At 32.1% G+C, this 14249-nt stretch overlaps 1 protein-coding gene across 2 annotated transcripts; it reads right to left on the bottom strand.

The window, feature by feature from the left end:
- Nucleotides 1-8216: 8216 nt before the first annotated feature.
- On the bottom strand, nucleotides 8217-12986 carry LOC130992386 (centromere protein C). Of its 2 annotated transcripts, XM_057916995.1 has the most exons (11): nucleotides 12701-12957; nucleotides 11960-12171; nucleotides 11765-11853; nucleotides 11562-11664; nucleotides 11263-11441; nucleotides 9967-11109; nucleotides 9675-9757; nucleotides 9393-9480; nucleotides 9190-9297; nucleotides 8889-9057; nucleotides 8217-8407 (listed from the first exon to the last, which is right to left on the bottom strand). In XM_057916995.1, the coding sequence occupies exons 1-10, from the start codon at nucleotides 12863-12865 to the stop codon at nucleotides 8930-8932; spliced, it is 2298 nt and encodes a 765-aa protein (XP_057772978.1). In that variant the 5' UTR covers nucleotides 12866-12957; the 3' UTR covers nucleotides 8217-8407; nucleotides 8889-8929. The 2 variants fall into 2 exon arrangements, with proteins under 2 accessions (XP_057772978.1, XP_057772979.1); XM_057916996.1 differs by lacking the exon at nucleotides 8217-8407 and having other exon boundaries at nucleotides 8698-9057; nucleotides 12701-12986.
- Nucleotides 12987-14249: the final 1263 nt, after the last annotated feature.

Genomic DNA, 14249 nt, shown 5'->3' with positions numbered 1-14249 from the left:
TAACTGAAGTCACCCACTGAACCTCTATTTCAGTATCAATCGCCACCTCTTGTTAACTGAAGTGTGCATATTCAAAGTAGTCAAACTATCTTTCAGAACAAAGGAGTTTATTTTTAGTAACCTTGTTTGCGAAAATAGCCTACAGGTGTATTCCTCCCATACACCTGTCATTTCAACCCTTAGGGCACCAAACAACATGTTTTGAGCATATAAGGTTTTGGTTCATTTTCTTTGTAATATCTATTTTATGTTTGGACTTAACTTGAATGATTTTCAATATACTATGATTGTTAATTAATTACTAACAGAAATATACATATTGACCATTCAATATTTATAAATGCCATATATTACATAATTATGTAATATATAATTATAGGGGGTGGTTAGAATATACAATTCCATTTAGAAATAGGAACTAGTATAAATTATGAAATTACGATGAATTATGTGACTAGCTAACATGATGAAGTTGCTGTAAAAAGTGGTGAATTAAAAATAAATAAAAATCGGCAGCTATAAAATTGTAACTCAGTGCCGTCAATTCACTACTGATCCGATGTTTTATATATGTAAAAACAACATTCAATAAAAAGTGGTGAATTAAAAAAAATATAAACCGGCAGATATAAAATTGTAACTCAGTGCCGTCAATTCACTACTGATCTGATGTTTTATATATGTAAAAACAACATTCAATATAAATAGGGTAAATTTGGTATAAAATCGTAATAAATTTTCAAATTTTGGTTTTTCCCACAATCTTTCATTTTTGTTTCAAACTTCATAATAATTTATTTTTTTTGGAATTTCCCACGATGACAGATTCCGACGTGGCAATACAATGTAATTATATGGAAATTATGTGACATGACAATCTAATTGCCCCCTGCGTTTTAACGGTGTTTGATCCTGTTAGAGCTGCGCTTGGGGCGGCCGTTAAAACATGGGGGTATTTTGCTTCAATTTTGAAACGTTGAGGTAGTAAACAACGTTAACTGTGACGTTAAGGTGTTAAAGGTGATATAGGTGTCAACGTTGAGGGAAAAAGTGGTATTTAACCCTTAAATATGCCACATCATTCAAATTCGGCGCCACATCATTCAAAAAATTCTCCGAAAAATCACACTATAGGAAATTCCAAAAAAATGATTTACTTATGTATTTTGAAATCAGAATAAAAGTTTGTGAAAAAAACCAAAATTTGAAAATTTATTATGATTTTAAACCAAATTTACCCATATAAATAGCATATGTTATATATATAATCATATGATACATTACATTAAATCGCACATGTGTAGTTGTGTATCACTCAAAGATTACTCAAGTTGGACCAAAACGTAATCAAAAGCAATAATAATTGGACACAGAAACATGATTATGATTTATGATGAAGATAAAAACGAGAGGACAGCATAAAATAGATACGTGGGGTGGAATATTTTTGTATTATTGGTCTAAGGTGAATGAAAGTGGTGAATTGAAGCATTCCTTTAATTTCCAAAAAAGGATAGAGGATCATCATCTCAAATGCAACCCATGCCACTGCTAGTGGACATCCTTTTCTTTTTTGAGGAGAGTGGACATCATTTTCTTCATCTGTTTGTTTTTATTTGAAAATGGAATAAAATTAATCACAAACTTTCACTGCCAATAACAAAACTGCTCTTTTTTTTTAATAACAAAAGTCTTCTAGAAGAAAGTGAATTTACCGGTGACAAATTTTATTTCCTTATAAATTATTACTAATAATTAAATAAGTAAATTCAAAGACCGCAATAAACTGAACTCAAAACTAAAATCTTTTACCTTAAATATCAATTATTCTACTGCTTGACCAACACACATATACGATATGACACATATTTGCTAAAGGAGACGAGTGGTTCATATAAAAAAACATATAGCAAGAGGTATGTATAAATATTAAGGAAGACAATTAGCAAATTTGAAGGAACATATCCAATATGTCAAAAAAGAAAAAGAAAAATAGAAGCTCCCCGCGAGAGCAAAATCGCTAAAGATGAGTGACATGATATATATATACTTGAATTACATTTATATCCTCATTTGAGTTTTTACTTTATACTAGATTTTAACGAAATTTGAGTGAAGTTGTCTTTTCAATGGTTTGTCACCTATAAATAGACTCTTGTATATTCATCGCTTTGTTTAGAAACTCTCTCACTCTATTTACCTATGAATACAATTCAAATTTTAAATTTTTAGAATTAATTGTAGTTTATGGTCCCAACTTTGAAGCTATTTATAAAAATAATTTGAAGTTAAAAAAAAATACAAAAGATTAGCATGAACTTTGAAACCATATACTCCATAAAATTGACATGAACTTTTAAAAATACGAAAAAATAACTTAAAGTTTGAGGTCATTTGTAAAAATGGTCCGGACCTTGAAGTCTTTGTAAAAATTACCCGAACATTGAAGTCATTTGTAAAAATGGTCTGAACTTTAAAATATGTAAAAAGTAGTTTAAATTTTCAAGTTATTTATAAAAATGACCCGAATTTTAAAAAATCTAAGATGATCCGAACTTTCATAAATACAAAAAATGGCTTGAATTATTTTCTCTCGCAATTTTTTATTTTCCAGCATAAATAATTTATTTTATCTCACAATTATGTTTTATCATGCTCGTAATAATCCAATGAATAATTTATAAAATAATTTGTGCCTTCAACACAAATTTTTCTTCTTTGTATGTGCGTAATTAGAATTTTATGAGCTCGAAGGTAATAAAAATAAAATCGTTTTGTTCAAAATATTTTGCGAGAGAAAGATTACTTATGCCTAGGGCTATATAAATGGTTTCCGGATTTTGGATAACCCAATAACCGAACCAAAATTTTCGGGTTTGGGTATCCAATAATCGAATTTTTTGGTTATTGGTTCGGTTTCGGGTATCATTTTTAGAAAAAAAATCGAGTATCGGTTAACCCGATTAGGGGTGGAGCAAAATACCGAAAAATCGGTATATCGCACTTACCGTATCGAAAAATACCGAAATTTCGGTACGGTATTGTACCGTACCGAAAATTTTTGGTACGGCAACGATATCATTTTCCCCATACCGCGGTATACCGATATATACCGATACCGCGGTATATGCCGAAAAACCGGTATATACCGTTGTTTCGGTATATACCGAAAAAACTTGTATACCGTCAGAATAAATTATATATATATAGATAATTAATGGTAAATTATTAAAAAAAATCATAATTACTAAAAAATTAATGACAACTTATAAAATATATATTTATTAATAATTAAAAACATTTAAATAAATTGAATAAATATAAAATAAATTGTATCTATGTTATTTAACTAAAGGACTTTGAAAAATATACAAGTATATTATATAACTATACAAGTATGAGCTACATATATATCTATATTTATATGTCTACATACTATAATTCTAATTCTAGAATAACTATATCTCTAGAATAAGTATTATAAGTTACATTCATGTTATATAAAAAATTAACTCATACTCAAACAATAATTACAAGATCTACTAGGTTATTGATGAAACTAGAATATCAATATATAGTCAATTATAATATATAACTATATAAGTGTGAGCTATATAGTTATATTATATATATATATAGACTATAACTATAATTTAGAATAAGTTAATTCTACGGATGTAAAGTAAACAAATCGAATTGAAGCAAATATTATTAAATTCGATTCACATTCGTCAAAATAATTGCATATTCCAATGGTTACTCGAATATCTTTCAAATTTTATTTGCTATTCATATTCGATTCGTACACTAATTGCAACACCTACCCTTGTTCGTTGTTCATGCTTGATGAATTAATGCTTGTACTTGCAACTAGTGCTTGTACTTGCAATGCGCATATACGGAAAATCAGAAATGATAACTTTTAATTTTTAATTTTTTTTTTAATTTTGAATTTTAATTATTGTGAAGTTTAATTTTTTAAATTGGTATTTTGGATACCCAAATAACCGAATCGGTTAATCGAAGCGGTTATTGAATAACCGAACACCTAAAACGGTTCAGGAACAGTTAGTAAAATATGTCAATTTCGGGTTCAGGTAATCGAACCGATCGACAACCCTACTTATGCCAGATTATGATTAGTATGAGATCGAGAATTATTAATTTTTTTTAAGAATATTCCAAGTGAATTTAAAATTTTCACATAATTTTCACGTCACTTTCGTGTTTTTCATATTGTCATAATTCGAGTATGAGAGCGTAAGTTCATGTCATTTTAATAACTTTTATGAAAATTGAGACCATTTTTTGTATTTAATAGAGTTTTGTGTAATTTTTACAAATTATTTCAAAGTTCATGTTATTTACTTTTTACTTCATCCGTCTCACGAATCTTGACACGTACTCCCTCCGTCCCGACTTTTGGTATCCAATTGAGAACGGCACAGGTTTTAATAAAGTGATTGATGTGTTGTAAGTGGAATAAGAATCCCTCATTTTATGTGAGAGTTAAAATAATTAAAGTGGAGTAAGGGCCCCACCTAATTTTACTAAAAATATAAATGGATACCAAAATGTGTGACGACCAAAAAATGAAAGTTGGATACTAATAGGTGGGACGGAGGGAGTATTTCTTTTTGGGTCGTCCCACAAATCTTGACACATTTTCAGATAAGGTAATAATTAGTCCAAAATTAAGGGGTCTTAATTACATTCTCTCTCCTACTTTATCACTTTATTACTTTTTCTAATCCACAATTCCTTAATCCCCGTGCCAAAATCAAATGTGTCAAGATTCGTGGGACGGAGGGAGTATTTTTCAAAGGTCATGTCATTTTTACAAATAACCCCAAAGTTCAGGCTAATTATACAAATGACTCCAAAGTTCATGTCATTTTTACAAATGACTTTAAAGTTTAGGCCATAAATTACAATTAACTCTAGTTTTTAAGTGTTATGATCAGTTATTTCTAGTTTATTGTTTCATTCGTCCACGAAAATAAATCCTAACTAAAGCAATATGAGTCTTTAAAAAATTAATTATTTATTTAAGGGGTTTTTGCAAATAAAATCACGAACAATTTTGAATTTGCAATTTTAACGTGACTTTTGAAGTGTGGCGAATTAAATCATAACCTTTTCAATTTTTGCAATTTCGTCCTCTCAATTTTTATCGGCCACCGAAGTGAAGAGTTGAAGCTTATGTGGATTATTTTTTTTCCACGTAATTAATTTATGACTAAGATTAAAATAAAATCAAAACCTAATTCTTTTATTTTTCTTCGTTTTCGTCGAACTTATTTTAGTATCCCCCATTTTCCTTAAACTAGTACGCCCTCCCGTACGATGCACGGCCACGATATATTTATTTATTTTTAAAATTTGAAATTATGTAAAAATATTATTATTTATGAATCAAATTAATTAATAACAAAAAATATATTAATTTAAATATTAGTATTTGATTTAAAATAGTGTATAGTAATAATTTTATCAATTTAATGAGTAGGAGTATAATATTAAGTTCAATGAGTATTGTATAATAATAATTAAATTTACCGAAAGTTTTTTGTTATTGATGATTATTTTCTATTAAAATTAAAATTAATAAATACTTTTATAATATTGTCTCGATATTTTTTGATAATTGTGCATTATATTTTTTAATTAATATTTTTAATTTAAATAGTTTTATGTATGCTTTGATAAAATAATTCAACAAATAAATACTTATTATGTTTTTTTAATCAAAAGAGAAGAGAAGATATATAAATTTTGTAGGAGAAAGAGATACAAATTAAATAGAAATAATATAATAACAAAATAAGGAGAAAGAGAAAAAATAAAGAACATTGTAAAAGAGCTAGGAGGGAGAAAAACAATCACTTTAAAATTTTAAATTATAATAAATTATTTATTTCAAATTCATATTTAATGAATTTTAAATCAAATTGAAGATCTTGTCATAATCTTTAACTTAAGATACACATCAAATATATTTTTATTAAAGACGAAAAAGAAGTAAAATAAAAGAATTAGGTTTTGATTTTGTTTTAATCTTAGTTAGCAATTTAATCTTAGTTAGAAATTAATTACATGGAAAAAAATAATCCACATAAGCTCCAACTCATCACTCCGGTGGCCGGAAAAAATTGAGGGGATGAAATTGCAAAAATTGAAAAGGTTATGATTTAATTCGCCACACTTCAAAAGTCACGTTAAAATTGCAAATTTAAAATTGTTCGTGATTTTATTTGCAAAACCCCCTTTATTTAATGATTGAAGAAATAGATAATAGATAAAAGTAATGAAAGAAAAAACTCCACAAATAAAAATAATGATGGATTTATAAATAATAAAAAGAATTAATACGATATCTATGTGGAGGGACGAACATGAATTATTCTACCGTTCCACTATTTTTAGTGCTCCCCAACAAGCCGGCACTATATATAGCAAAAATCTTGTCATTTATTAGTGAAATATGTTCAACACTTTTAAATTAAATTAAATGTTGAAATTTTCAAATCGCGAGTCCATTTCATTTGACGGGTCAATTGAGTCGTGGAAGAAATTACGAAAACAAGACCAACAAATTCTAGGGTCCTTCAAATCACAATTGACGTCGTCGTATTCTATATATCTTTTATTAATATTATACGAAACATAAGCTTTTAAGTCTCTGAATTATTAAATTGTATTTCAAAAGTCCATAAATCAAACACTTTTTTGTTTCATAAGGTTTTTAACGTTATGGTGAAATTGTTTTTAATACATAGTTTGAATATAATGAAAATACCTATTAATATATAACGAATAAAATTTACGAGTTATGAAAACAAAATAAGTGCATCGTGATTCTTGTGCCATTATAATTCCTAATAGTAACCTAGTACTTTTTAGGAAAAGTAAAATGTTAATTATCTTGATTAGAAACAGATAAAATCAGTATGTCGATAAAAATTTAAAAAAGTTATACTCTTAAAAAGGAGAGAAAAAAGAAATTGAATCCCCACGACGGACCACGGCCGCAGCCGCTCATGAAATCATTAAACGAGACATTAACATTCTTAAAGTGAAGCTAATAAAAAGGAGAAGAGCAAATAAAGAGCTCTAAATGTATGCCTCATTCAAAACGCGATGCCATTATGGGGTGCGACATTTTTACCTAATTTGAATTTATATTTCACCAAAACAATATCATTCATTATCTTATTGGAAAGTTTTAGTAGATTTTTGTCCTTTTGGATTATTTTTCTTTTGAAGATATTACTAATAAAAACCAACCGTGACTTTATTTGTCAACAATCAACATGTAATGTAGATAAGTGAACGTTTGAGACGCGATAAAATATCTAAATTATTACATTCAAATGAGTTTGGCCATAGTTTTAAAATTCGAAAGTGAATTATATATTTATTTACAATTTATAGTATAAATCTTGATACGAACTTTAAATCAAAAGTATTATGTTTTGTGCCTACATATAGGCTATATACAACCTCGAATTTTTATTCTAATATTTCGGTTAATTAATGCAAATACTTATATATCCGTCCCCTACTACGTACGTTTTCTATCACAGTATGTATCACGTGTTTTATTTCGTCACCATCCATAATACACTTTCTTTTATCTCGCCTTAATCACAAGTTATTCATCTTACATAAACGTGAGGAAAAAAGGAATGTGAACAGTTATTAAATAGTATTATTATTATTTAAAAGAACCATATAATGCTGCTACATATTATTATTATTATTATTATTATTATTATTATTATTATTATTATTATTATTATTATTCAATCAACATCAAATTTAATCTCTGCCAACCAAAATTGAAAAAGAAAATACAAAGGCGAAATCATTTCAATTAATTTTGAATAGTCTAAAGTCAAAAGTTACGGAATTCAATAGATCAATCTTCAATTCGAGTGTGAATATTTCAAATTTCCAAACTGAACTACCTATTAAATTCTCGAATTGACCCACTGAACCAATCGATCATCCAATTCTAAATAAGACTCTGCGAAAAAAAAATATTAATTCATATTCATAATTCAACAAGTCAATCAAATAAAACTTTACAATGACAAAGAAATCAAACTAACATAAATCAAAGTTCTCTTTTTTCATTAAAGTTTTGTATTTATTCTGAGTTTGATATTATAAAGTATGGAGTTATTTTTATAGTTTTTAATTATAAATTACAATAACAAAAAGATAACAAATCTATTAAATAAGGATGAAAAGTGATCAAATATGATTTGTACAACAAAGATCCAATGAAATGAAAATAAACTGAATCAACTAAGAACTATGTTTACAGCCCGAATTTCTGTGCATCAATTGAACAAGTTCACTAAATGTGGTAATTAGGCTATTGGAGCAATCATGCAAGATCCTGTACAATGAAGATCATATATTTGAAATTAATGAATCAAGGATTAAGAACTTCTTATTTCAATTGCAGTCAATGTTGTGAAATAAAGTAATAATTCCAATATCCACATCTCGAAACTGAATCTTTACACAGTTGATTAAATTAATGTCAATCTAAAGCTCTCCATCCTTAGATCTATGGTTGCATGCTATTTGAACATGAAAGGTAATTGACTTCAAATACCTTTTTAGGTATTATAATCATGATCCCAATGTTATCAAGATAACTCAGAGATACATAGTCTATCAATAGAAAGTTCAATGACATTTAGGTGATTGATTTTTTTTTCTTTTTCAATTTTACATTAGACTAGTGTCATCAAAAGATTTGATGGAGATCTCTTTACAAATCCCAACCTCCGGAGCACACTTTCAAACAAGAAAATACGTATGATCAAATGTTGATACATAGCTTCTTCTAGAGGTAAGAGGATAAAACCTACCAGCGTATTAACCCCCAGTAAATGATCACACGTAGACGTACTCAATGGCGAGCTGCCAGATCAAGAAGTTCCTTGTATTCAGGCTTCTCCGACAAGATATATGGCTTCACTTTCAGGTTCTCATTACCCTTTTCCGGAGAGATGTATTTTAGTCCAATCAGTTTGAAGCCTACAACACCATAAATATGTAATTTAAGAAACTGCACGATTCTAGATTTGAAGTCATAAATCAGGCCTCTCACATATGAAGCTATCAAATGTTAGCTTCCAGCAAAAGACTGAGAGACAAAAAGATACTCACTGTCTTCAACTCGTCCGTATAAGAATCTCTCTCCTTTCCAGTATTCCAGTGGTCTCATCCTAATTCTTTTGCTTCTTCTCACTCCAGTTTCAAACGTTGTACCAGCCTCTGCAGCATCAATCAGCACATACCCAATCAGCCAAAGCAAAAAATATTGATAGTACATTTTAATTTTACTCAGAGGTGACTGCATAAATAAACACCTGCAAGGCTTTTCCTCATGGGATGTGCATCTCTAATACGTTTATCACCTGCTACTCTTTTTCCTCTCTTCTGCTTGACAGCATGCACCTGAAATAGAGAACACAACTTTAGTGTTAGCCAATAAACTGGGAATATCGTGTACCTATAGTAAAGATGAGATCTTCAAATTTTACTGTGATGCATGAAATTCTGATGTTAGCACGAAAAGTTAAGACATTTGTATTATATTGACAAACACCAAGAGCATGTAACAAGAGAAAATAGCAAAAGAGGGAAACAACCTCCTGTTGCTCTGGATTAATTTGTCGTCTGATTGATGCATCATTCCTGGCTTCCTCATCAATTACAGAAGGATTTGATTCATCTGCCGTGCAGGTATATAGTTCTCAACATTAGATTTAACATTTAAAAAGTGACAACAGAAAATGATTATCTTCTATTTCTGGAGCAAGTAACATCTCATAAACAAGTCCGAATATGGCATTTGAAGCATGCCATAATCTATACAGCTAAATATTCTCCTGACTTGCATCAAATAAAGGATAACAATATTCATGCTAAAAGAATTCTTACTGTTGTTAATGTTCATAGCTTCTCCACTGTTGTTATTTGGTTCTTCATTTTGCCTACTACTAGCATCCATGCTTGCATTCTCATCTTCAGACTGCTCAGGAAAACCATCAGCATTTTCATTTACTTCATGTTTATCTGAATTACAAAGTGGTGAATTTGTGCTAATAAACGTGACATTTGACTCCATCTCACTAAGCATGCCCAACTCCTTAGGCACATCATCCTGTCCAACTAGCTTATCCCTGAGCTGGGCAGGAGAAGCATTTGCCCTAGTACTGCCACTTTCTCTTTGCATGCTTGCATTTTCACTTAAAGACTGCTCAGGCAGACCATCAGCATTTTCATTTACTTCATGTTTATCTGAATTACAAAGTGGTGAATTTGTGCTAATAACCGTGACATTTGACTCCATCTCACTAAGCATGCCCAACTCCTTGGGCACATCAGCCTGTCCAACTAGCTTATCCCTGAGCTGGGCAGGAGAAGCATTTGCCTTAGTACTGCCACTTTCTCTTGGCATGCTTGCATTTTCACTTAAAGACTGCTCAGGCAGACTATCAGCATTTTGCACTACTTGTTGAGAATCCATATCAGATATTGCAGATTCAGTACGACCAAACTTTACATGTGATTCCAACTCATGGCCTAAATCCTTTAGGATATCAACCTGTCCAAGTAGCTTATCCTTGGGGTTGGCAGGAGAAGAATTTGGGTGCGGACAAAGATCAATGTCCTGTGGTGAAAATGGATCTCTGAGAGGGTTGGGCTGCAAAATCTTCTTTTTCAATAAAGATATGGATCCAAATGGATTCCTTGGAGGAGTTGGTGAAGATACAAGATTAGCTGAATTTTCCACCAGTTCTTGTTCCGCGCGAGGTTCCTTATTCAAATTTTTCAGCACACTATCTAAAACCACTGAACTCCTGCGAGGCATTTGACGACTTCCTGGTGAAGTCAAAATATCAGTCCTTCCAACATCAGGTAGTTTAGTCAAGTAGCGCATGTTCTCCTTATCAAGAGTTTTGATCTTCAACCGCTCCTGCAAGATATTGAAGGCTCCCTGCCCTTCTAAATCATCATCACTGTAGGACAACAGTTCCTCCAACATATCATTGACTCGACTCTCTGTTTTCTTCATAGATTCTGGTTAACCAAAGTACACATGATATTGGATGAGATTAAATAGTATAAGATTAAAAATGTGCATGTAGTAATAGGATCAGCAGAATCAGAAATAAAAACCCCATCAGCATCTGAAATATGCTTTTGACTATAATTTCAACATTATCTACTCACCAGCCAATTCAATTTCTTCCACATCACTAAGATTAGGATCAGGATCTATTAACTTCTTGTGTAACACATCGTTAGGTGGACTTGGAATGTCCTGATGCACTGTCTCTTGGGAGGACATCCACATGTCATCATTTTCAGAAGGTGTTGATGAGTAGCGGTGCTTATAATTATATGACTTCCTGTAATTAAAAGAAGTTATCAATCATGAAATGCAGACTAGATAAATATGTCTTTATCAGTTATAAACTGGTTATTGCATCACAAAACAACGAATACAGCAGACAAAAATCTAAACATACCCTAAAATTCCTGGTCGACGACGGCGTTCATTATTTGATGGTTTATAAAGATTTATGTTGTTCCCACCAACACCTGTTTGTTTTTGTATCTCTTTTTTGGCATCTGCAACAAATAAAATTATGAGATGAGTAAAGAAAAGAGATACAAGGCAACAAATAGCATATGCTGAAGATAACCAATCAGATGAAACACAAAAGGTTACTTTCAATCCTCTCATAAGCATCAAAAAAGGCATCTGGATCTTCAAGGCGATCAATGTCTAAAGTTGGCTCCAAATTGACTGGAGGGTGACTGTAGTAAAGGCAAAAGTACATTGATAGTTATAATCAACACATAAATCTTTCAGTGAAGCATTGAGAAAATGAAAGCTTAGAAATTGTAAGCCCCAGAAAATCACCTACTACTGGTTTTCAGAGAAAATGAAGCTTTCTTACGGGCAAGTCCAAGACCTGGTCTTTTCTCTTGTGGCCTGTCCTTAGCTTTTGCCGCAATGTCATAAGTAATGCTCACATTTTCAGCGAAACTGGAAAAATTAGATAGAAGATTGGCTCCACCATCCACAATTTTCTTTGCCTCGCTCATGAGCTTTTCGGGACTCCTTAACTCTTTCTAACACGAGCCCAAGAAAAGGGTGTTAGGACTAACTCAGATACAGTCTCCGTTGCAAATAAGTTAGTACGAGCTGGAGTAACAAACTTCTAAAATGTCAAATTCGAATAAAGCAAGTTGAATTTTCAAAGTACTAATATAATTTATATCTTACAATTTTCTCAGCTTCAAGGCAAGCTGCAAGTAGTTTGCTACCAAATACTTGGCCATTGGCAGAAGCTGAAGTTCGTGCACTAAATTTCTAAGGAAAGGATTCTAAAACACACTCAGCTACACTTAAGATGCGAAAAGTAAGGAACTGCTTTTCATTCTTTCTCGTCAAAGTTCTGTATATATTTATTTGTATAAAGACACTGAACTAACTCCACAAATGAAACAAATTAGGGGCACAAAGAAAAAACATACAAACAATTTCTCCATATACAAAACACAATGCTAGAGAGTCGCGACTGCTAAACACGCACGTAGAGCTGGGTACGCAATGAACAGACCAATTTTATTTAAAAGTAAAACAAACAAAGATTCATACCAAAGATTTCATAATATTGTGGATGGAATCTAGGTCCTTGGGATCGGCGGACACCGGAGCGTCAGCTGAAGCCCCAATCGTGCGCGGAAAGAGTGACAGCCCACTGAGACCGCTCAGTGGGTCGACTGAGCCGGCGACGGGCGCCTCCTTCGGCTTTGGCAACATATCTGCCCGCTTCTGTGCGTGTTGTGTGTGAGAGAAAGTGGGTTTTGGTAGTTGGGAATATATTTCGAATTTTGATTGAAAGGCAAAGAGCAAGAGCAAGAGCGGGATACTGAAAAGTGTTCTACTCAACGACTTTTGTTCAGCCACGCGCTTTTAGATTGACACTGAACAACGTTTTCTTATTATCCTCTGCTGCGTGGAACTCTTTTTTTTTTTCTCTGGGGCGGATAATTGCATATAAATTACAGAATTTTCAACAAATTCTCACTTTGCACATGAATTTTAAAATCTTTATTAAAATTTCTCAACTATTAACTTCTTTTCATTTTGCATATTTGCCCATTTTACGACCAAACTTGGGGTTCGAAATGACGCTGTTTCCTTCAAGCAATACATTACGACGCCAGTTCTATTTTTTCACACGGTCATATTTATGCAACATAGGCATATTCATATCAAATGAGTATATATTTATGCCATGTCACCACGATGAAAAATTGGCAGATATGCAAAATGAGAAGAAATTAATAATTAAGTAATTTTAATAAAGATTTTACAGTTCATGTGCAAAGTGAGAATTTGTTAACCCTCTTGTTTTATATACAAAAAGAAAAGTACTAACATCAAACAGGGTGCAAAATTGATTAAATTATTGCGACACTTAGGTAATGTTTGAAAACTTGGTTTAGCTTTAGCCCGGCCGTACAAATTCAAGAAAACAATGCTGGGTTGGACCGTTAATGATTCATGGATTGTGTGTTTGATAGTATATTGTAGAAAAGACGAAAATGAAGTGCATTTGTTTGGTAACAAATGCTAATGCTACGAAAATAGCATTAAATATCCAAAATGTCCCACAACAAGCTAACCCCATTGCCTCTAAGCTCGTAATTTGACATCGACGATATCGAAATCCTCATCCACTCGTACCAGACCGCTGTCCTCCCCGCCCACCCCTTGTCGCCGCCGCGCGCCTCCATCCCATTGTCCTCCGCCCCCCGCATTCATCCCCTCCAAGCATCAACCGCCCCTCATCTCCCCGCACCCAATCTCCCACCAGTAATACTGACGCATACATTCTGACAGAACCTGTGGTACACACGATCAAGCGAGATTTGTGGCGGATCCAGGTAAGGCCTTGAGGGATTGGAATCTCTGGGCCCCTTGTTCTTCATCATCTTCCTCGGCCTCATGCTTTCATGGTCCTCGTTCGTGCAGAAGGTGAACTTATTTCAATCGAAATTGGGGGCAAATTTGTGAATAATAAATTAAACAAGGGACACTGTAGCATTCCGATATCAGTAATCGAGGGTGACCGCTGTATTTGTTTCCCTCGAGGAACCACGTTTTTTGCTTGGGCCCAACTTCAAACTCGGGCTTCTCG

The sequence above is a fragment of the Salvia miltiorrhiza genome, chromosome 7, assembly GCF_028751815.1.
Source record: "Salvia miltiorrhiza cultivar Shanhuang (shh) chromosome 7, IMPLAD_Smil_shh, whole genome shotgun sequence".
Classification (NCBI taxonomy): domain Eukaryota; kingdom Viridiplantae; phylum Streptophyta; class Magnoliopsida; order Lamiales; family Lamiaceae; genus Salvia; species Salvia miltiorrhiza.
This window is presented reverse-complemented; position numbering and strand designations above follow the sequence as displayed.

Coding starts and splice junctions, on each gene's coding strand:
- LOC130992386 (XM_057916996.1), bottom strand. CDS start 12,865: ATGTTGCCAAAGCCGAAGGAGGCGCCCGTCGCCGGCTCAGTCGACCCA. Junction 12,172..12,700: donor ACAATATTATGAAATCTTTG/GTATGAATCTTT, acceptor GGCTCGTGTTAG/AAAGAGTTAAGGAGTCCCGA. Junction 9,298..9,392: donor CATGAGGAAAAGCCTTGCAG/GTGTTTATTTAT, acceptor TTGATGCTGCAG/AGGCTGGTACAACGTTTGAA.